The following is a 24709-nucleotide window of genomic DNA, read 5'->3' on the forward strand; positions in this document are numbered from 1 at the left end:
AAAAAAAAAGAATTACCATATAATCCACTAATTCCACTACTGGGTATTTACCCAAAGAATATGAAAACACTAATTTGAAAAGATATACGCACTGCTATGTTTATAGCAGCACTTTTTACGATAGCCAAGTTGTGGGAGCAGCCCAAGTGTCCATCAACAGATGAATAGGATAAAGAAGAGATGGTGTGTATATATATTCCCTACACATATGGAATATTACTCAGCCATAAAAAAGAATGGAATCTTACCACTTGCAACAACGTGGGTGAATCTAGAGGGTATAATGCTAAGTGAAATAAGTCAGAGAAAGACAAATACCATATGGTTTCACTCGTATGTGGAATTTAAGAAACAATCCAACAAACTAAAAAAGAGACCTACCATAAAACAGACCCTTGACTATAAAGAAGAAACAGATGGTCACCAGAGGGGAGGTGGGTGGGGGGATGGGTAAAATTGGTGTTGGGGTTAAGAGTACACTTACCACGATGAGCACTGAGTAATGTCTAGAATTGCTGAAACACTATATTATTCACCTGAAACATATAACTATACTGGAATTAAAATAAAAAAAATAAAAGAGGATGATGGTTAAGGGAAGATCTGACTGAAAAGTTGATATTTAAGCAAAGATGTAAAAGAAGTGAGAGAATACACTTCGTGGGGCATTCCAGGCAGAATAGCCAGTGCAAACATTCTAAGGTGCCTGGCTTTGTTCGGTAACAGCAAGGATGCAGGTGGAGCTGAAGAGAGACAGCAAGGGGGCAGGATGAGGACGTGAGATCAAAGAGGTAATGGTGGGGCAGGGCAGGGTGGCAGGGCATGGGGAGGTCACAGAAGACCACTGGAAGAACTTTGGCTTTTACTGTGAATGAAATGGGAAGCAGAGGAGTAACAAACTTTTATTATACAGGTTTTAAAAGGATCACCCTTGGCTGCTGGGGGGGGGGGGTGGAAGCAGGGAGGTCAGTCTGAGACTTTTGTGGCAATCCAGGTGAGAGATGATGGTGGCTCTGGCCAGAGTGATAGAAGTAGAGATGGTGCGAACGGGCAGATTCTGGATATATCCTGAAGGTAAAAACAACAGACTTTCCTGTTATTGTAGGAATGGGGTATAACAGAAAAGGAGTCATAAAGGATGACTCTGTGTTTTAGCTTGAAAGGATGGAGAGAGTTGCCATCGACTGAGATGGAGAAAGCCATGAGTGGTGCAGTTTGAGGAAGGAATATCAGAAATGTAATATTGGACATGCTAAGTTTGAGCTGAGCTTTACTTTTTTTTTTTTTTTAAAGATTTTATTTATTTATTTGACAGAGAGAGAGACAACCAGCGAGAGAGGGAACACAAGCAGGGGGAGTGGGAGAGGATGAAGCAGGCTCATAGCGGAGGAGCCTGATGTGGGGCTCGATCCCATAATGCAGGGATCACACCCTGAGCCGAAGGCAGAAGTTTAACCTCTGTGCCACCCAGACGCCCCACTGAGCTTTACTTAAAAAAAGTTTTTTTTAAAGATTTTATTTATTTATATGACAGAGAGAAAGACAGTCAGCAAGAGGGAACACAAGCAGGGGGAGTGGGAGAGGAAGAAGCAGGCTCCCAGTGGAGGAGCCCGATGCAACGCTCAATTCCAGAGTGCTGGGATCACGCCCTGAGCCAAAGGTAGGCGCTTAACGACGGAGCCACCCAGGCGCCCCTGAGCTGAGCTTTAAACATCCAAGGGGGAATGTCAAGTGGGCAATACGCTATATGGGTTTAGAGTTCCGGAGAGAAGTCTGGGAGATATAAATTTGGGAACTGTCGACATAGGGATGGTATCTAGAAGCATGAAACTGGATGAGATATCACCAAGGGACTGAACCTGTCCACAGAGGAGAGGATGGAGGTCTGAGCCGTGTGGCACACTGTCAATGAGAGATCAGAATTACCATGTATCAAGGACTGACAAATGCTGCTCATAAATCATATTTCTTTTACTGTGTCTCAACAAAAGTACTTTTTCACTTGAACGCAACTCCAAAGTTTCTGACCTGGCAACTCCAAACGATTTGATGTTTAAGGGTCATTCTCTCAATACATAAATGGCCCCAGTCCCATTTCCACTGTGGGAAGTCCTGAGACTTCAATTTCCCTGTTTCCAAGTTGCTTCTCTATCTCCTGGGTCAGACCATGATGTAGCCTGCTTGTCCTTTGGCTATTGCCCTCTTGCCCATCATGTGCCTGTCCTCTTCCTTCATTCCTCCAAATGACCCACCACCAAGATGGTTGGGTGTATCCAAATTGCACACAAGGTTTAGAGTTAATGGCAGGCTATAGCACAAAGCAGAAAACAACTTCAAAGTCATACATGACTGCTTACAGAAATGGAAAGCCATTCTCCACTATCTTGGGAAACTTCTCACTGGCCATCTCCAGCAGGCCCCTGCCTCCTGCTATGTTTCTGGTGGGCATCCCATCTTAGTTTTCATCAATCTCCCTCCACTTCTTTCTTACCTAGGCCTCATTCTCTTTTTCTAGGGCATCCAATGAAAATTCAAATTTCTTTCATTTTGTTGTTTGGAGTAACAGATCTTCCTTTGTACCCCCTCCCCCACTCAAGCCAACCCCAGGGAGTTGACTTTTCTTTAGATATTTACCTCAACAAACAATAAACTTTCTAGAAATACATTATGCCATATTCCTGAAATCAGAGAGGTTATTCCTTTTGAGAAAATAAAACAGAAAAAAAACACGATCACTAGCAAACATTATGGCGGTTAAGAGTACAGTTCTGGAATCAGTACATCTACATTTAAACCCTATCAAGTTACTTAACTCGGGTGATGCCTTAGTTTTCTCATTTCTAAAAGGGAGCTAGTATCTACTGTACAGTTTTATGGTGATTATTAATGGGAAAATTCGTATCAAATCCTTTGAAGTCCCTGGCACATAGAAGGAGCTCAATAAAAGTTATTATCTTTTAAACTTCGTGAGATAAGTTTAAACAAGCATAAAACCCAATGTTGGTAGGGCTACATGGAATTCGATTAAGGTTTTGTATTATATATTGCATATAATACATAGCATATATATATATATATATGAAGATTTTATTTACGTATTTTAGAGAGAGAGAGGGCACAGCAGGGGGAGGGGCAGAGAGAGAGGGAGAGGGAGAGAATCTCAAAAGGGAGAAAATCACGCAGGGCTCAATCTCACGGCAATCATGACCTGGGCCGAAACCAAGTCAGACGCTTTACTGACTATATAATACTTTACTGTATTATATATTCTTAATGGTACTGTACATTGATTCTTTCTTTTGAGAACTCTCTGAAAGGATAGAAACTGCTCCTATGCTTTGATGTCCTAATTCCACTCTTATATTCCTCGAGGAGATAATTTGAAATGAAAAAGTTATTTATGAATAGTGTTTGTAGCACTGTTACTCATAGCAACATCAGAACTAACCAAAAAGCCTAGCAGTGGGGAAATGGCTAAGAAAATCATGACCTATTAACTTGAAGTAATCCCATGTTGCCTTTAAATATAACAAGTAGACAATGATTTAGGTGGAGATTTGTAAAAAAGCAGAATTAAAACTGCTTACACATGGGGCACCTGGCTGGCTCAGCCAGTAGAGCATGCAAATTTTGTTCTCGGGGTCGTGAGTTCAAGCCCAATGTTGGATGTAGAGTTTACTTAGAAAAAAAAAAAAGGAAAGAAGTGCTTACACAGGGATCACAACTATGTAAAATGTGAAAATCTCAAATCAGCAAATAAACTGAAGAGATGTCCATATTAGAGTTACATGTTTTGTGAGTTTCTTATTTTCTGTCAGGTTGCTTAAGTTCATCAACCTCCCTTCCCCCACGATAGCTTGCTCTTATGCAAGCATGAAATGTTATGCTGACAACATGGCATTTTGATTCCTGCTGCAATGCCACGGAGGGATGATGGGCTCTTTCTGATAAATTGCCTCTATATTTGCATCTTTTCATTCAACAAATAACAACCAGTGTCTATGCGCCAGGCACTATATTAAGCAGCAGGGATTCAATGATGAACAAATCAGACATGGTCCCTAGCCTCCAGGGCATTTACAGTTTAGAGGGAAGAGAGATTTAACACCAAAAATTATATGGGATTTGGGCACACAGAAAGCAAATTAGTCTGCTGCATCGGGGAAGATTACCCTGAGAAGAGATTACACAGGAGCTTCCCTGATGAAGAGTGTGTGGGAATTAGAGGGGGAGAGATCATTAGGTGGGAAGGCTTTAAGGGAAGAAAAGAATGGGTTGGGTTAGAGGAACTACACAAATTCTGCAGAGCTGGAGCGCAGCAAACTAAGGCAAGGGTGGTCTAGTCATAGAGACGTAGGAAAAGCAGGAAGGAGCCAGATTACGCTGAGCTTTAAGATATTGGCAGAATATAAAATGGACTGAGGGGTGGAGAGTATGCATGAATACTGGAAGACTACCCTGGAAGCTATTGTGGCAGTCAGATGAGAGCTGATGGTCGTTTGGACTACAGCGGTGGCACTGATGATAGAGAAACACAAATTTAAAGGATATTTAAGATGTGCAACAAACACGATTAGGAGATTGATAGATGTGGAATGTGTGAGAAAGAGACAAGTCAAGGATGGCTCCCAGATTTCTGGCTAGAACTTGGTGGGCATTGGTGTCATTTCTTGAGGTCGGGAATACTGACAAAGCAGGTCTGATGATGGGGGAAGAGGAGTTGAGCCTTAGGATCTGTTGGGTTTGAGTTGCTTATGAACTATCCAAGGGAAGATGTCTAGCAAAAGGATATACAGGTAGAATTTTGGAAGACTTCAGGAGAGAAGTACAGGTCAGAAGTGTCCAGATTTATCATTGGCCTGGGGGATGGCTGGGAGAGCCTAGGAAGTGTGTACAGAATGGGAAGAGGGCTTTTGGGACAAAACCCTGAGAATCTCTATGAAGTTGAGAAGAAACTGGCAAATAAGAAAGAGTGGTCAGAGACGTACTAGGAAAACTAGGTATCACATCAATTAAAGGAAGAGTGGTTTGAAAAGGAAGGTTTAACCTTGCTAGGAAGACTAGTAAAACAAGAACCATAAGCGATCTTACTGAGCATTTTTTGTAGTGGTGGAGCAGAATCTAGATTAAAGTGGGTTGAGAAGTGGGAGGGAGGTGAGAAATTGTGACACTTTAGATTTGGCTGTTAAAGAGGAGGAAAGCAAAAGGTCAATAGCTAGAGGAAGACATGAGATCATGCTTCTATTTATTTTTAAGGATGGAGAGATTTAATACATCTATACATCTAGATGCTGATGGGAAGGAGCCAGCAGAGAAAGCAGATGATGGTGATGATGATGGTGTGTGTGTGTGTGTGTGTGTGTGTGTGTGTTGTTTGCACAAGGTCCAGTCCATAGGTTAAGGGATTAGCCTTTTGCTAGGAGGGTCATTGCAACAGGAGTGAAGAATGCTCAAAAATGGGTACAGGTACAGGTAGGTTTGTAGATTTGGGGTCAGCAAAGTTGGAGGAGTTCACGATAGTCCCTATTTTCTCTCTGAAGTTGCAGAGTGCAGGAGGAGGTAAGGGCTTTGCAGGTTTGAGGAGTGAAGACTGAGATAGCAGCAGTGGAGAGCTGGCTATGAGCCAGCTAGCGAAGCACAACCCACTGTAGAAAACCTCTCCAGCCTGTGTCATGGGGAGAGGGTTTTCTTCCAAATACAGGATGCTTCATTTGGGTGCACAGAGGGAAAAGAGCCATGAAGTAATTCTCTTGTCTTTTAACACAAACTGCAGGATCTAAGATTAATTTTATCCAGATTACTGGTAACTCCTACTACTGACAGCGAAATTGGCTACCATTTCCTCTGACAATCTGATATGTTCGTTCTACCCTGCCTGCAAAAACTTCGTTTACATGCATTTAGCACCTGATCTTTCCTCAGAGGATTTTGTTTGTCTCATTTCCCCTGCTTTTGCACGAAGTGCTGCATCTGTGCTTAGTTTCATCTATATGAAACGAAATTCCTTTAAGTCCTCTCTTTTTTATGAGATTCCCCAGGCTACTGCTCTTGTTCTACTTCCCAACTTTCATATACGAGGAATCTGAAAGGAAGTACAATGTAGGGCTTTTAAAATACGTTGGATCAGTAGATCAATGTCAGGAGCTGATCCAGGTATGACCTAATATATAAAACAAAGCCAGTTATTACAGAGGTTCTGCTACCTAGCAGTCAATTGAGATGACAATTTCTCACTATTGCTTTCTCTGATAGGCTGGCTGAATTTATGAAATTTATAAGGTGAGGTGAGATTATTTAAAATATTCGAGCAAGGAGTTCTGGCCACCATTTCTGGGAGAGGGAGAAAGGAATAGGTGGAGAGTGTGAGGAGAGAGCTGGAAGCCCTGCATGTGAGTCTTGGCCCTGTCACTCAATCATGTGACTGAGCTTCTGAGCTGGTTTCTTATCTATGAAGAGAATAATGATAGCTGGCAAAACATGACAATTAAATGAGATTATATAATTATATTAATATGTAGTAACACATATAAAGTAACTTGGACATTATAAAGTGATACAAAGATTAGTTGTTGCCATTTGTAAGGATTGTAATCCTTGAATAGTTTTCTCTTTTGTACATAATAGAATTAATCAGGCTATTTTTTACACAGCTGTTTAGTCGCGATATAAAAACTAAGTTTTCAAACTTGTTGCTAATTTAAAATGGAACTGGGTAGTGAGACAGAATGGGAATAGGTTACAGTGTATGCTTTACATATAATATCTAATCCTTATAGTACCTGCTTAAACAGACTACTACTTTGATTTCGCAGATGAGCTCCTCAATTTGAAACCTGTCTGAGGCTATACATTTATGACAGGTAGGGCTTGAATTTGATTAACACGTTCATGCTCTTTCCCACACCCACAACATGTCAATTTCTGTATTTTCTCCTTTTCTATTTTAAGTGATGAGAGAAAAAACTTAAATAACCATGTGACTGAGAAATTCTACTTTGTCATTTCAATAAAATAGTATTAAAACATATGGTCAATATGGAAATAATAAAGATTACAGTAAAAACAATAAGGTACGTATCAGAAATATAATCCATTTGTGATTTGTAAATTTTTCTGACCCAATTAGGACTAGTGAATATAAACTTTAATAGCTATCTAGACAAAGGGGAGAAATATTTATGATTTGAACAGTATTAAATAGAAAGCCCAGAGTATACCCAAAACTAATGTAACTTTTTCAGCTATACTCAAATTAAAAAAAAAAAAGAAAGCCCACTGATAATTATTTTTATTTTTGACCACCATCTACAGCTGGGTTTACAAATGGCGACTTTTCCAAATTCCATGAGACACAGGTTGGATAAATCTGACTATGGTATGGAGCAATACTTCAGGGTATTTGAAAGCAGGGAAGTTCAGTATAATAATTGCTCAATCCAATTCTGAAAATCCTGCTTTCCTTTTGAATATTCTGAAGCTGAGTTTTGCAGACTGGATTCTTCTGACTCTAAGAGAAAAGGAAACACAGTACCACAAAACAGCTTTTCCCGATTTTGTATCGCGTAGCATCAGAAGTGTATGGTCAAGCAGGTGCATAACCTATGGGTATTTATAGTACCTAGGGAAATATTACAAGCAAACTCTTAGTCTCCTGTCATTTATAATGCTAACACTTAAGAAATGGCATACTCAAAAGTTTTACAGAAGATTAACGTGTGGCACAGTCCAACCATGTTATGTATTTGGAAAAGGAGACCTTACATTTTCTTTTTTTTTTTTTTTTAAGACTTTACTAGTTTAGTTCAAAAAATAGTTTATTTCTGGGGCAACTTTTAGGGAGTCAGGAAAGATTGCTCTCATATGGATTGACTTGTAAGAGGGAGACAAACTGACATTTAAACAGACATACTTTGCATTATCAGAAAAACTTTTTCCAGAGAGCCTTTGAGTCTTTCATAGTCTAGATACCTAAGTCAACAGTTACTGAAATATTGCCTTCTTATCTTTATCTACACGTATGGCCTCAGCAATCTATGTCACTCCTCTTGCTGTCCTTCCCTCCCTATTTCACCTCTATGGCTGATTGCGAGTTCCTAATCTTTTATTTTCCCGCTCCCATTTTTATTAGGTCTCTTTTTAATCCAAAACATACTGATTTGAAATGGAAACTTTTTTTGTAGCTTTCTTGGACTTTCAGTTTCAACTCACGTTCACTCAGCTTGCTATGTAACCTGTATTACTTACACTGTGTTTTCCCTCCCTGACTAAAAGGAACTGAGTTACTGCCTTTGCGGTTACTGAGTGGTGAGGTTATTTTGGGCCATGAGGGCTGGGGGCAAAGGTAGGCTGGGGAGGGAGGTGAAATAAATTTCACAGCTGAAACTAATCTTTGGTTTTCAAGCCTCATATGCATTGCAATCTAATTCTTGTTAGGAGTAGAATTAATGTGTGTACCCAACATATCATCTGGTTGTTAATTATTTGAAACTCAGAAAAAACACATCAATGATTTAGGAGGGAGAACATTTCTTTTTATTCTTGGTTCCATATTTAAAAAATAACATCTGCATTTTGAATAAAGTGGAAGGGTTGAGAAAGGTCACTTTTTCTGCTTTATAATCGCAAAAACAAACCAACTTTCAGTCTGCACGTTTTAGATACACTAATAGCCCTGATATCACCATGACATAACTGAAAACAATTCTGCCAGATTACGGATAGAGAGGAAAGGAAAAACTATGACTATCAGAACGCAGCAATATTTATTAGAAATAACAGGTAACCTTGGGAAATTATCAGCTATGAGTTTTAAAACCACAGAACTTTGGATATAAGGAAGGAGTGTATGCATGGCTAACAGATTAAGTGAAGAAAAGCTGTTATCAGTGCAGAGCAGCAAGTCGACCCATTCACTGCGCAAACTAAAAGGTCCAACAGCCATATACTTTAATGAAGTTACTCAAGATTCCCCCTTTCTTAAAACAGTCCAGGAATCAGATGGGGGAAGATGGGCTAACATCATCTCTATCAAATATCTGCAAAGGTTACAAAGTTAGCCAGGAAAGCCTCTGCATGGTGAATGGAAGAGATACCACAGAAATGAGTATCTGATTCTCCTAATATTTAGATCTTGAATTAGGTTAGATCTTGACCTGCTTCAAGCCAGTTGATCTCTGTGCAATAAGTTTTTTGATCCTTCTATAACGTTCTTCTTGCATTCCTCTAGGTTTCACATGTACTTCATGTCTTTAAAGATCACTGCTTTTCCTTTGGAGTAAGCCAATGTGGATAAGGGAGACAAAAAGGGAATTAATAAGTGTTAAGATAGCATGGTTTTAAGGTTTTGATACGTAACTTCAAGACACTTTCAGAGAGCACACTGCTTTCAAGTTAGGGTTAAAGTGAAACTTTCCATGTGGATGATGCAGAGGATGACGTTCTTCCAGGGAAAAATAAGAACACTAAGCTTCCCTCTACTAGGTATCTTCCCTTCAGGCACTGAGACTGCAGCCATCCAATAAATGGGGATGGGCAGAAAAAAGAGACTGCAAAAGTCACAGATATACTTTGATAGCTAGTTTTTGGCAAGTCTGGCAATGAGATCTTTCCATTCTCCTCTTTTCTTTGTGATGTATGTAGGAGTGAGTAGCTGTAACAGTGATTCTGGCTGTTGCCTAAAGAAGTTCTGACACAAGGCCTCAGTGTTACAAATCACATACATCCCACAGTCATAGCTGTTTTGTTGAGCAGGGGCTTTCTCTTCCACAAAGGCCAGTTTGTCTCCTTTTCTGCCCAAGAAAGCTTCCAGTTTCTCTGCTACCTGCTTTGCATGGACTGAGTTGCTTCTGCTATGGGAATCATAGTGAAAAAAGCTATTTTTATCTTGAACATAAACCAACAAACTCCAATGGGTTCCCCCAGCTGCCTCACTGGAATTATCATTGATGGCTAAAAATACAACTCTCTTGTTGGGGAGGTCCAGGGGTTCAAGGAACATGGCAATCTCCGCTCGGTTGCTAGTGCACTTGATGAACTGGGTAACTTCGGGGCTGATGAAGCAGACATGGTCAGAACAGTCACGAAACTGACTGTTGGCAAAGTACTCAAAGGCAAATCCAATGATATGGTCATTGAGCCAGCTTGGAGGATCCAACAGTGAGACATCTGATTGCCGCAGTAGACTGTCCATGTAACTCAAGACTACAGGGTCCATCTTGTACTGACCAGGGTTGATCAGAAATTCCAGAAGCTGAAGGAGAGGCAGAAGATAATATTTACTGTTCAATATGATACCTGGGTGTAAAATGAGGGTCATAAAATAGGAGCTACTCTCATAGGGTTTTGGTAAAGCTTAAATATAATTGAAAAGTGTTCAGCAACAACGCCTGGCCAAGAATAAACATTCAAGAGACCATAACTTACGTGCTGTATATTAACAATTAGTTAGAATGAAAACTTTGGAAATTTTTCATGCTGAAACAATGGGCATGAATTTGCAACTTTCTCTTTAGGTGCAAAATTTTGTTAAAATTATAACAAACATTTATGAAACTTCCTAGCACTAACCATATACTTCTTTGGCCCTTTATGCATGATAATAATGGTAAGTTATTTTTACATTAAAGTGAATTTTCAAAGAGTCTAAAGAAAAATGTTGCTCATTAACAAAGGAAATAGCTTCCATTTCAACATTAATTTTCAAGAGATAAGATAAAAATATTGCTTCCTCATTCCATAATGGAAAGTGACAGTGATTAGAGTCGTAGTTAAAAGGAACTACAATTTCAAGAACAGAAAATGTGAGAGTAACACAAATGAAAACCATTCCTGGTTCTGCCCAAGTTGTGAGCATGAGTGATATAATATGTCCTAGTCCATTTCCCATCTTTAACCTCAAGTGGTAAGATAAAGACTATGTAATGTTTATAATATAAATTAGGGGAACGTGGGTGGCTCAGGTGGTTAAGCATCTGCCTTCAGCTCAGGTCATGATCTCCAGGTCCTGGGACTGAGCCCCGTGTCGGGCTCCCAGCTCAAAGGGGAATCTGCTTTTCCCTCTCCCTCTGCCTCTCCCCTTGCTTGTGCTCTCTCTCGCAAATAAATAAATAAATCTTTAAAAAAAATATATATATATATATATATATATATGAGTTAGAAATTCTTTTGTAAATTGAAAGGTAGTTAGGCACAGCAATCAAGAGACCTGGATCTAGCCCTCACTCCTATCACAAAATTTAAATGACATTGTCCTTGCTTTTGTTGTCTATAAAAAGGGTATACATCTGCTTTACATGCCTCAGTGAACTGTAGAAAAGGCCAAATAGTTTTACTCGAAGGTACTAAAAGAATATAAAATGTTGTGCCAATAGTATTTATATTACTGATTGATATTAGTAAGGTGATCAGAAAATCTAGACCAATGAAAGCAAATGAGGTTTGGAAACAAACATCTATTCCTATTATCTTGTCCCAACAAAAGCATGACTAAATTTAGAGTAGAGCAAGACAAATTATATGGTAAGATATTAACTCATGATCACCCAAAGTAAGGTGCTAACAAAGACAAGAAGTCTGATCAGTGTGGAAGGTAACATAATATTTGAGCAAAAGAAAGTTAACTGCTATTCATGACCTGGCAGCATTACAACATCACTACAAATCACAAAACAATAAACAGTCACATGCAGATAGAGAGTACAAAACAAAGCATATTGTAAGAAAATGTAACCATTTCTGTTAAAGACTGGGCTAGAATAATCAATTTAATCAGTTCTGGCCATTAGACCAGGTTTCTACCACCTGATTACACTACTAAAAAAATAAAATTTTGTGGCACAACCATTTTCCTGTAATCAAAACCCTGCAAAAACCTGTAAGAAAAGTAAATGTACCCCTCAAGAGAAAAAGCCTAAAGTAAATGAGGTAACTAAGAATCACCAAAGATGGTTTTATGTGCATACAGTCTATCATAATCTGAACTATCCCAGAAACAATATAAGGCTGTTTATGAGAAAAGAAATATACATATTAATATAGATATACAAAATAAGATGGCATGAATTAAGATTTTCTTAAGAAGCGAGAATAACTTCAGCAGAGACATCAACTAGAGCCAGGAACAAAGTTAACGAGGCATAGAGCACATTTGCTATGGGTGGGCCACAAATTTGGCTGTAAGCTTTTTGGCAGCTAACCAGAGAGCGTTAAGTTAAACATTCACAATGTCCATAAGGTAAAAACAAAGCAATTGCTCAGAAGAGGTAAAAGCAGTCTTTGTATTAAGGTTAGACAGTTTTCTTTCAAGAAATTTTCATAAAAGACAGAGTGTATCATAATGAATAATGTCCCACAATATTTTTATAATAGATGAAGTAGTTTCAGAGAATTGTTTCTTATAATGATCCTTCATATCCCGCCTGATGGCGAGTGAATAAACAGCAATCTAGTAAAAGCAAGTCTATGGAGGCTAGGTCCTCAGCTTGCTGCTGACCTGACTTAAGAGTAAATGAATATGAAAAGGGAATGACTGCTTGTGAATCAATCTAGTCTCCCTCAATCTCTCCCCATGCTTTCAATGAATACTATGTAGTGGTAAGTGCCAGACTGTACTGCCTGGCAAACACTTGGAGACCTACTCTCTAATTGTCAGCTGAAATCAGACCCACATCTTAACAGCCAAACCAACTAGGGATAGAAGTCTACAAGGAGAAGAGTGCCTGAAAAGACAGGCATCTCATCTGGGAGGGAGTAACCAAAGTGGTCAAGATTTCCTTCAAAAAGTTTGTGTTTTGTTTGATTTTGAAAATATCCAAAATACAGACGATGGGTCAATCAAGGATCTGGCTCTATTCCACTGGATGGAATGACTGCATGACTGCAGTAGTTTAACCCCAACAATCCTAAAGCAAATGGAACCAAACTAGCCTTTGGCCAAACCATCATTAGCCAAGAAAAACTCTAAACTTCACATCTGAAGACTAGAATTTTAGACTCAGTTCTGTTATTCATTGGCCATGTGATCATAAATAAGCTAATTTTTTTAAGCCTCAGTATCCTCTTCTGTAAAGTGAGTATATTAATACATGACCTTTATCATAGAGTATTTGTCAATATAAAATGAAGAAACATTGATAACTAAGATTTTTAAAAATATAACATAAAGTAGTATTTAGTATTTCCAGACATCCACTGTGTCATGAAGAAATTTATATCCCAATAACTGGTAACTGTGATGTCTTTCATTTAACAAATGTTTATTGAGTGTTTCTTCTGTGCTAGGGGTTGGAAATACAGAATGGGAATGAAATAGTCATAGTTCCTACTCTGACTGAGTTTAAGCCTATTATGTTATAATGAAGACATCATAAATATACAATTCTTTTAGTCAGTAAACACCTAGGGAAAACCTAATTTTTTAAAAAAGATTTTATTATTTGAGAGAGAGAGAGAGAGATATCATGAGCAGGAGGTAGGGGCAGAGGGAGAGGCAGACCCCCGGCTGAGCAGGGAGCCTGATGTGGGACTTGATCCCAGGACCCTGGGATCATGACCTGCACCGAAGGCAGATGCTTAACCGACTGAGCCACCCAGGCGCCCCTGAGTACCTAATATTAGCTATTGTGGGAGTTACCAAGATGTACAAGGTTGCTTATAGTCAATGAGATAAGAAACCCACAAGGGGCAGAAGTAAAATATATGGAAATTCAGAAGAGGGAACAATCACCCTTGGCTAAGAGGGTGAAAGTGAAGGAGAGCTGAGATCAGGAATGACTTCAAGGAGAAAGTGATATAAGATTGGGCTCTTGAAAGGCAAGTAGAGTTGGATGCATGGAGAAGGGCATTAAGAAGGTGAGAGAGGCAAGGGAAGTGCCTTTAGAAGGATGGTCCAGGGGCGCCTGGGTGGCTCAGTCGTTAAGCGTCTGCCTTCGGCTCAGGGCGTGATCTCAGGGTCCTGGGATCGAGCCCCGCGTTGGGCTCTCTGCTCTGCTGGGAGCCTGCTTCTTCCTCTCCCACTCCCCCTGCTTGTGTTCCCTCTCCCGCTGGCTGTCTCTGTCAAATAAATAAAATCTTAAAAAAAAAAAAAAAAAAAAAAAAGAAGGGTGGTCCAGTCTGGCTGGAATGAAGTAAGAGTAAGGGTACAGGTGAGGGTAGCGGAAGATTAATAGAAGCTAAATGGTAACAGACTGAAGTCCAGGTGAAAGAGTTTGGAATTTATACTGGAGGAGATGGGAAGCCATTACGGCAAGGCTGGTGCTTTAGGAAGTTTACTAATTCAGCTATGGTACTAGGATTAATTGGTAGGGAGAGAATTTGGAGGAAGAGATCAAGTAGATTTTTATTGAAAGTGAAGGTATAGGAGGAAATGACCTAAATCAGGCAAAACAGTAATAGAAATGGGGAGTCAAGGAGGAAAAGGTACTGTAGACAGAGACTCAGTAAGTGATCAGAAAATAGTGAATAAGAGAGAAGAATAAGGAAATGGTCGGTGGGTTTTAGTTGGGGTGACTGAAAGGATGATGATCCCATTATTAATGGGGTAGGGGAAAGGGAGACAGAAAGGGACATAGCAAAAGAACCAAGAACCATTCTAGGGATATTTCCTTTCTATATAGTGAGCACTAAGCTTGGTATATCTGAGGTACAGTAAATGTTTGCGAGATGACTGAAACACTTCAAAAAAGGAGTCAGAACATACAGATTGGGGACAACAAGATAAATAAGTTCTCTTAAGATGTTTGTACTCTCTTTCACATCCCCATTTTTGCTTTGGTTTTGTGTTTTTTCTGTTGTCTTCTGTTAACAGTGAATTCCTTCAGAAATAAGACCTACGTACTTGGTCTTGGTGGCTGGTAAGGAAATTGGGGAGTGAACTGGGGAGACAATAACCTCCTAATTCTATTTGTAAAGTCCTACATATTATACTATAGTTTTATGTTTTGGGGCTAGGAGGCTTTGGGTCCAGGCTCTGACTTTGCCACTTGCCTATCTATGTGACTCTGGGCAAGTTATTTATTCTTGAAAGGCCTCATTTTCCTCATCTGTAAAATGAGGTAATAAAAACACCTGCCTCACAGGGTTGTAACACAAAGTAAAAACATGAGTGAAAACACTCAGCTGTCATCTGATATACATCAGGCTCTCAAAAAGAGTTTTCTTCCCTGCTCCCTATATTTGGGGTTGTAATAATGGGACTCAGAAATTTCTTTTTTTTTTCCTTTAGATTTTATTTATTTATTTGAGAGAGAAAGAGAGACAGAGAGACAGAGAGAGAGAGAACAGGCAGGCAGAGGGAGAGGGGGAAGCAGGCTCCCTGTGGAGGAGGGAGCCTGACACGGGGCTCGATCCCAGTACACTGGGATCATGACCTGAGCTGAAGGCAGACGCTTAACCGACTGAGCCCCCCAGATGCCCCATTAATTTCTTGAAAATAAAGCATGTTTGGGGCGCCTGGGTAGCGCAGTCGTTAAGCGTCTGCCTTTGGCTCAGGGCGTGATCCCGGCGTTCCGGGATAGAGTCCCACATCAGGCTCCTCCACTGGGAGCCTGCTCCTTCCTCTCCCACTCCCCTGCTGTGTTCCCTCTCTCGCTGGCTGTCTCTCTGTCAAATAAATAAATAAAATCTTAAAAAAAAGAAAAAAGAAAATAAAGCATGTTTGTCTTTTTTATAAAGCCACAAAGTCATAAAGGATAGACCTAGCTAGGGCATGACTCTGCTCTGTGCTTTACCTTTGGCATAAGAAGAGTGAATGCTAACTCCAGAGAAAATTGTTCTCTTCACCTGAAAGCGATGATGTTAATGTGTTGTCAGTATACACAAGTCCTGCAATTACAATTTATTTGAATTGAAACCATAGCATAGAACATTTCCTAAACAAAGCTTTAATTTTAACAAAAGGAGGAGACTACTTTTTCATATTAATCTTAAAATCCTTAAACCCAAGTATATCACTTGAATATTTGTTATAAAAAACAAGGTAATTACATAAAAGGTAATAAAAACCACCTTAAAGGGAAAATTTGTTATTCAATAGGAGCCAACTTGATTACCTGCTGATTCAGTAGAAAAAAACACTAACTAGGTTGGGAGTCAGTTTCAATGAACTATGTTCTAAAGGAGTGCTGTCCAATAGTACTTTTGGTGATTATGGAAATGTTCCTTATTGGCAATATCCAAAACAGTAGTCACTTGCCACATGTGGCTACTAAGCACTTGAAATGTGGCTAGTGTGAACTAAATATTTAATCTTAATTAACTTAAATTTAAATATCTACACGTGGCTGTTGGCTACTATTTTGGACTGCACAGTTCCACAGATTTCATAGCTCTTTCTTGAAAGAAAAAAAATAAGATTATATGACTAAATAAGTTAGGGAAATGCTGCATCCTAAAACTCCTTATTGGAGATTCACAAGGCACACAAGCATATTAGAGGCTAGAAGTTCTGCAATAAAAGTAACTTTTCTTGGTCTTATTTTTTCCCCCAAACTCATTTGACCATGAGGCACTTTTTTTTTTTTTTTTTTTTTTTTTTTACCAGAATATCTCTTGATACCTTATTGTCTGTGCAGTGAAGTTTAGGATATGCTTGCTGAGTTATTTAATAAATGGCACTGTGAAAACTGTTACACATTTGATAAAAAAAGAAGTTAGATCTCTACCTCATACCTTATATCAAATTATATTTTAGGTGGAATAAAATTAAAATGTTAAGAAAGGAAACAAAAATATTAGAAGGAAATGGAGCTTAGTACACTTATGTGACTGGCCAATAAACACATGTAAAGAAACTCAACACTTTACTAGTAATCAAAAGAAAGCAAGTTAAAGCAAGATTTCATTTTTTACCTATCAAATCAGCAAAGATGAGGAAAACTGATAATAACTAGCAATGCTGAGAGACCATGGGAAAACGGGCATTCTCATTGTTTATAGGAATATAAACAAATGCAAGCTTTTTGAAGGGTAATTTGCCATTATATTTTAATTCTTAAGAAAGATCTACATGTAGGTATTACACTTTCAGAAATTTATCTTAAAGGAAACATTAAGGATGTGTGCAAAAATTTAACAAGAATGTTCATCACAGCAATGTTTATAACAGAAAAACTGAAAGAATCTGAAAGTTCAAAAGAGGACTGGTAAATTTAAATAACAGGATTTCATAAAATGAAATACTTTTGGCCATTACAAAATAAAGATGTAGATACAAATTTATTGACATATTCATGATATGCTATGAAAAGGAAGTTTATATAAAAATATGTACAAGAAAAATACACAAAAATAATCAAGAATGATAGCCATTCAAAGTTTAAATATCATCTTAAAAAGAGAATTATTAGTACTTCTTTTTTCTTTCTAACTTTTGATACTGTCTGCTTTATTTTTTCACCCTTTCTTTTTATAATGAGCATATAACCAGTGAATACAGCTATTTCCATTCAGGGGAAAAAAAAGATGTACCACCTCCCACTCTTACACTGACCTAAAATATGTCTGTTTCTTCAACTCACTGGTCTCACTTCTGTCCTCTGGAAAAAAACAGAGAAAGTCTAATCTCTCTTCTATAAACCTTTAAACACAAAGATGTAAAATTAATCTTTTTACTAAAATTAGATTATGTCCAATTTCTAATGTATGATTCCATTTGCGATTTCACAAAAAATAAAAATCCAAGACCAAATGTGCTTTTCATGGCAGCATAAGCAGAAATATTTTCAGGAAGGAAGTTCAAACTTTTTTTTTTTTTTTTTGGTTTCAATTTCCCCCTATTAAACATTTCCTTTTAATGCTAGCCTAAACCATCCAAAGATTTGAATAAAGTGAAATGTAAAAATTACCATCAAGATTTATATATCCCTGTTGAGGGCAGAGATTATCAGATTTTTCTCATCCCTGTTTTCTTTAGTGCTTGACAAACTGGAGAAATTTTAATAAATGTTTTTCCTGAACAAAATACAGAAGTAAAATGCATTTTGAAAAACTCCTAAAAACAAAATTGTTATAACATAGGAAGAGCTCTCAATTTCATAAACTATTTATAAATTTGAACAATATTCCTCTGACATCAATATTTTAGACGTAGAGGAATTCAGCTCTCAAAGTAGAAAAACTACTTGATATGGTGATGATGCCTGTTAACTCTACTACCATAAATTCCATTTGGTCCTGCCTTGGGCCAGGGAGATAAACTAGGTGACTATTTAGGATTTCTTCTAGAACCAAGGTTCTCTATTTACTGCTCTGTTACTAGGTATGGCTATCAAGGGCTAAAGTGTCATTGAGCGTGAAAAGAATTTTATTCTCAGTCTATCATTTCTAACTCAAAGGTTCTATTTATAATTGTACCACATTTTCTTCATATAAACCTGATGTAAATACCAGCCTTTTCTTAAACTGTGCTTTGCTGAGAATTTTCTGAGAAAGACTTTATACAATTGCAAAATTTAAAATACCTGGGGTTGTTAAGACAGTGTGTGGGGAGGCCAATAGGTTCAATGAGAGGTCTGAGTAAGATAATTTTTTATAAAGGAGTGGACAGATTTTTATCATATGCATTAACAAATTAAAGCTAATAAAGTGTGATCAAGCTAAAGTTATAATCTGCCTGATTTCAAAAATAACTATTGTGTTCAGCATACAGTAGCTGTATGCAAACATAGTTTGAAAGAGTATGAAAAACCCATCATCTTTTTTTTTTTTTTTTAAAGATTTTATTTATTTATTTGACAGAGAGAGACAGCCAGCGAGAGGGGGAACATAAGAAGGGGGAGTGGGAGAGGAAGAAGCAGGCTCCCAGTGGAAGAACCTGATGTAGGACTCGATCCCAGAACACCGGGATCACGCCCTGAGCCGAAGGCAGACGCTTAACGACTGCGCCACCCAGGCACCCCAAAACCCATCATCTTTTAATCTTACTTGTCCTATAGATTTCAAAGCCTTGTAAATCATTTTTTCATAAATAGTTAAGAGGTAAATTGTTATTATAAACTCCTAATTAACGGATTTCAAAAACATGGCTGGCACATAGTAGGGGCTCAATAAATATTTAATGAATGAAATAATGAATTTATGCTTTACTGTATTGTGCTCATAGGAAAACAAGATCTGAAGAGGCCCAATTACACGTAAGGAATTTTGTTGTAGCAATTGGCCTTTAAATGTTGATTAACACAAATATTTGTGAGTTATCTGACCAAGCCTGAATTATATATTATTAAGTAGGGCTAAACATTTCTAGCAACTATTTATTTTAGCTGCTAACGTAAACTGCCAAGTTGCTACGATAAATAGTAGTGAGAATATTAGAGCCAACTAAGGCCAAAAATCCCAAAGCTATTGTTTTGAAGGAACTGAACCTACACGGTACTCTGAGAGAGTATTTATTCATTGGCCATAAGGGAAGGAAGGCCTCAAGGTTTTTTTTTTTTTGTTTTTTTTTTAAGATTTTATTTATTTGAGAGAGAGACAGAGATAGTGACAGAGATAGTGAGAGAGAGCATTAGCGGGGAGGAGAGGTCGAAGCAGGCTCCCCTCTGAGCAGGGAGACCAATGAGGGGCTCGATCGCAGCACCCTGGGTCATGACCTGAGCCGAAGGCAGACACTTAACCGACTGAGCCACCCAAGTACCCCGGAAGGCCTCAAGTTTTTAAACCTATAACCTAAATGCTCAAAAATAATAATTGTAATTGGGACAATTTTTTTCAGTTTCAGGACTGTGGTCTAGTGCTTTTCTAACAGATGAAGGTGTGGAAGGGGTAGCCATTTATTTGGAAGCCAGAGAAAGGAAATTTCAGAGATCTTTTGTAAGTAATAAAGATTCTTAAAAGTTTCAAGTACTCTTGCTGCATAGACTTGTTTCCCCATTCCCCTAAAAAGAAGACAGATAGATGAACCTCAACCTCTATATAAACTTGATTCTCAGTCTCTATTGAACCATATCACTACCCAAATGGTCTCCAGTAGTTAGATGGACAAAATCAATATAGGCTAACCATGCTGAAGAAGCTAGCCCCTTAGAGGAATGGATTCAAAAAGTTAACTTTACATTACTTATTTGGATTAGTAATACTTGGACCCCATAATTAATTTTTTGAATATGTTTAACAAAGCACGTAAGTTGGGCACTAGCTGTAATCTGGGCAGTGAGTTTTGCATAGTCTGGTATTGATCAGTTTCTAAAGAGATGGGTTATCTGGGCTTTGAGGACTTCCTTTTTGTTTGCTAATGCATTTTACTCATCCAAGAGGTTTAAGGGATTGACAGAGAGCAATTTTGACCATAAAAAGTCAGAAATACAGGACCTACAGGTGTAGATGAAATTTAACCAAGGAAGGCCTTAGCAAACCTATATATATGGTAAAGCCACTGCCTGTCAGAAGTACTAACATTATCACTTATAATACAAAGGAATGGGTTAGCCTCTTGACCATGTAAAAAGCTAATTGACTTCCACACGGATCTGTACATCTCTATCGAAAGGTATGTGATTTAGTCCAATCTGTTTCTTTAATCAGTCAGACTGGGGAAACAAAGTAACTTAGCAGACCCTTTAGAGATCACTTTATAGTAAAATTTAGTTAAACAAATTTTAAATTATTTATTGGTCCAGACTCTCCATTCCTATCTTCTCTTTTGACAATCCAATCTATATATTACTGCTAGATTAATTTTTCAAACAGAACTCTAACTACATTATTCTACACCAAAAATTTTAACATCTCTTCATTATCTACCAAATTAAGTACAAATTATACCCTGGCATTCAATGATTTCCACAAAAAGAGCCCCAACATATTTTTCCCAATTTACTTCCTAGTACTACTCCTGCATATATAGCCACAAGATCAGTACTCTTGTAGGCCCAAATTATTAGGCAACAGTGGATTAGTACTGGTTGCTGGCCTTAAGTACAAGAGGAGAAGAAAATAGCCAGTTCTGTACTTCCACAGAGAGGCTGGGAAGATAACACTATTCCAGTACCTTCTGAAACAGAGATCTGATCTGTCATGCTCTTTCTTAAAACCATTACAGTCAGCTTTTTAATAAATTTACGGTCCATGGGCCAGGATGTAGTTAGAATTAAAGGTTCCATGAACTTGGACGGGGAAAAAAATTGCATCTTGATTTTTCATAATATCTAACTGAAATCTAGTGTTTTCTTCAATAAGTATAGGCAAAAATCCACAGTAGTATTAGCAGTCCCTATATCTTTGTCACCAATAGAAATATGACATTTTCATATCACACTGAAGTTGCACAGGTATCTCAAAACGTAATTTATACATCACTATTTTGAAATTACTTGCTGCCAGATGTTAATGCATAAAGCACATATATAACTATATCATACACTTGTTTAAGTATTTTTAAAACTCTCAATAAAATTGATTTTGTTTCTGTATTTTATTTTCATATTTGAAAACATTCTGAGATAGGGTCCATAGGCCAGGTTGCCAAAGAAGTCCATGGTGTAAAAAAAGGTTATTTTATTTTTATCTCTGTTTTTTATACCTATTAATTTCTTATAATAGATAATCTAAACACTTTAGCATGGAATTCAAGGCTCCTCTAATCTGTTCACACCCACTTTATCGTCTTTATCTCTGCCCCACCCCTACTCTCCATATTAAGCCCTAGTCATACCAGACAACAGTAACTCTCTCTTATCTGGAGGCAGATACACAAGTTTTTGGATTAGCCCTAGTTAATAGACAGTAGCTACACACTGGCTTTGGCTTTGCCTTATAGAGACCTCTCTGCCTGCCAAGGGAATTGTTCTTTTAAAAGGTTTGTTTTCCCTATAGTATGAGATCTTAATAGGGCTATATCTTAACTGTTTTTATATCTCTTTCCTAACTTAAATGATTGCAAAATAACAGAAAACAGATTCTAAATTGGCAAGGCACTGTACGCAGCAATTTCTAGGGGAGTAAAGTTAGTCTTTGAATCTCAAATTGACTTAACTCTTTTTGGGGACAGAAATGAAGATGCCCTTGATTGAACCCTAAGGTTGGATCCCCAGTTCATAGATGCTGGCCCTGAGGTGACTTCATTAAGATTGAGGAATGAAACTGTGCTGAAGGGAAAGGCAGAAATGACGCCCTTCCCATTGCCAAGAGTAGTTATCCTAAACTTCCATCACTCTGCTCAAGCTTCTCATCCCATCCCCAACTCTCTCATCAAATGACTTCCATCTTAATGTTACAGAGACAACGCCATCAACTTCCTGCCCTTCCTTACTTGCCATCCTTTCCTTTCCTTTAGTGGTTCTCAACCTCAGCGCACATGAGGAGCTTTAAAAAATACTGATGCCTGGGCCCTAACCCCAGAGTTTGTTTAATTGGAACAACAGCACTGGTTTTATTAAAGAACAAAAACAAAAACAAAAACCAACTTCTCTGCTTATTCTAACGTGCACACAAGGTTGAGTTACTAGTGCTCTTGATGCTATAAACTAGCCGCCCTCATCCATGAATTGTCCACTTCTGGGTTCGAGGTACACTTTTATGCCTAAATCTCTCATCTTTAAAGAAAACATTCTTTCAGCCCACATTCTCGCTCCTCATCTTTCTCACCCTTTACAACGATGCTTCTTTAAAGGGTGATCTACACCTATGGCCTCCATCAACTCTATTTCCTCTTTTTACTCTTACAGCCAATACTGTCTTACGCTTTTGTACCCGTCATTCTCTGTGCTTCTATCTCCTCTCATATTTCTCGACCAGCTACTGCTCAGTAGCCTTTTAACACAAGTTAGGAGTAACTCAAAGGTCACCTTGGAAAGGGTTTCCCCCAGTCCTTCCACACAATCAGGGGCCCTTCTACGCTCAGAGGGTCCTGTGCTTTTTTTGGTCATACTTTTACTTTATTACTACTGCGGATTCTCTCAACGTCTCCCACATAACACCGCACTTCAGAAAGCTGAAATTGTTTCATTTGCTTCTGACTTCCTAGAGTCTGAAGCACGAGAAAGCACTCTGTAAAAAGTCTGAGGAATGAATGGAAAGTCAGACTAGGAAACGGAGGTCGGGGGCGGGGAAATGCGAGGGGAGAGGGCGTGTGTGTGGGAAGGGGCGGGGGCTAAGCGGGGCGGAGCCGAGAACCCCGCACCAGAACGGGGGAGGGGGCAAGGATATGCTAAATCTGCGAGGGCTGAAAAGCGGCTCCCTGCCTGGACAGACCGCCTGACCAACCGAAGTGGGGAGGCGGCTTCTTACCTGCCTCGGGCCTCACCACCCCAACCAGCCTTCAGGCACCTCTGTATTGGCCGGAAAGCGAGAGCTACAGTCGCAAACCCAGAGTTTTCTACCCCAGCCTTGCGACATTTTCTCTACTGGAGTGAGATTCTGAGGCACGGTTCCGAGCTCTGCCGTAAGGTGAGGAAGAAAAGTTTGGGCGGGGCCGCCTGGGGAGGACGAATGGGGCGTGCCCGCGCAAGCGCCTGCGTTACTCTCTGGCGGCGTCACGTGCGGGGGCTGGGACAGCAGGCTGGCCGGCTCCCGCAGGCGGTAGGGGGCGTGGGAGGTAAGTGCGCGCGCGCCTGCTCTTCTGCAGCCGGAGAGTCGCGCGGGGCGGGGCCGCGTGCGCGGGGTCGGGGGCGCGCGGGCCTGAGCGGACGAGGACTCGGCGGCGGTTGGCGGTGGCAGTTGAGAGTACCGCAAGGACTGTGAGAGGCGGCGGCGGAGGCACCCGCGGCACCGGCACCGGCACCAGCAGAGGCAGCGACAGCGGCTGAGGCGGCGGTCCGACGCGTGCTCTCTGGGCGGGGTGCGGCGGGGGATGTGCCTGCCCGGGCCGGGCGGAGTCTCTCTGACAGGGCGGGGGATGCGCGGCGGCCGCTCTCCCAGACCCTGAGGCTGCTGGGCCCACCCTCCCGGAACCGTCCGACCCTCGGTGGCCTCAGTCTCTGCTGTCTCCGGCGGCCTGGCCCTGGGGCCGCGGGTGGGAGGTGGCTTCTGGCGAAGAGGAGGGGGCTGTGGTGGCCACCGCGGCGGAGCCCGAGGTAAGACCCGCCCAAGCCGCCCAGCGGCCCTGTCTCCCGGCCCGGCCCACGTCTCTGTCTCGCTCTGTGGCTCCTGCGGGGCCGCCCCGCCCCGCCCCAGCGGAGACGCCCCGCGAGCGGGTCTGCCCGGGAGCCTCCCAGACACCCGATCGCTAGCCGAGTCCCTGGTAGACCCCACCCATCGTATCTTCCATTGGCCAGACAGCATTCCGGCCTGCCAGCCCCCCGGCGGTTCTGTCACGGGCCCACCACCCCAGCACAGCCCATTAGAAATCCCCTCGGACTCTCTTAGGACTCTTAATGGAGCCTCCAGACTCCGTTACGGCCTCCCGTAAGCTGACCCGGTCACATTTCCTCCGAGACCCAGTCGCGGCTGCCCCCTAACCCATAGCGACCCCCAGCTCCACGGCAGATCCATCGCAGCCCACCCCCTTCCTGCTGACCCTTCCCTCCCAGTTTGCTCCCCGTCAGCCCTCCCCACCACTTCGGCTTTGGGGTAGGCTGTTTGGTGATGCTCTCACCTCCCAGGGGATCTGGTCAGCCCCTCTGTAGACACCATCAGACAGCAGCCTCTTGCCTAGCCCTTCCCGCGGGCTGACCTTGTTATCTTTCTCTTTTCTTTGGTTGAAAGGGCTTGCCATTAAATCCTGAAGGGATGTTTGCTTAACTTAGTGTCTCCCCCCCCCCCCCCCCCCCAAACTGAC

General features: G+C 40.3%; 2 protein-coding genes across 3 annotated transcripts in view; one reads left to right on the forward strand and one right to left on the reverse strand.

The window, feature by feature from the left end:
- Window positions 1-8513: 8513 nt before the first annotated feature.
- Window positions 8514-23350, reverse strand: SENP8 (SUMO peptidase family member, NEDD8 specific). 2 transcript variants are annotated; one of them, XM_008708523.2, is made up of 2 exons: window positions 23221-23350; window positions 8514-10249 (listed from the first exon to the last, which is right to left on the reverse strand). In XM_008708523.2, exon 2 carries the CDS (start codon window positions 10211-10213, stop codon window positions 9575-9577), a length of 639 nt encoding a protein of 212 aa, XP_008706745.1. In that variant the 5' UTR covers window positions 10214-10249; window positions 23221-23350; the 3' UTR covers window positions 8514-9574. The 2 variants fall into 2 exon arrangements, with proteins under 2 accessions (XP_008706745.1, XP_008706746.1); XM_008708524.2 differs by lacking the exon at window positions 23221-23350 and adding an exon at window positions 17486-17506.
- Window positions 23351-23874: 524 nt separating this feature from the next.
- MYO9A (myosin IXA) overlaps window positions 23875-24709 on the forward strand; it is a 281871-nt gene continuing 281036 nt past the window's right edge. Inside the window, exon 1 of the mRNA XM_040643036.1 lies at window positions 23875-24005. The gene's annotated coding sequence lies outside the window, so the exon portion shown is untranslated. The remainder of the gene's footprint in view (window positions 24006-24709) is intronic.

The sequence above is a fragment of the Ursus maritimus genome, unplaced genomic scaffold (assembly GCF_017311325.1).
Source record: "Ursus maritimus isolate PB19 unplaced genomic scaffold, ASM1731132v1 scaffold_27, whole genome shotgun sequence".
Lineage (NCBI taxonomy): Eukaryota > Metazoa > Chordata > Mammalia > Carnivora > Ursidae > Ursus > Ursus maritimus.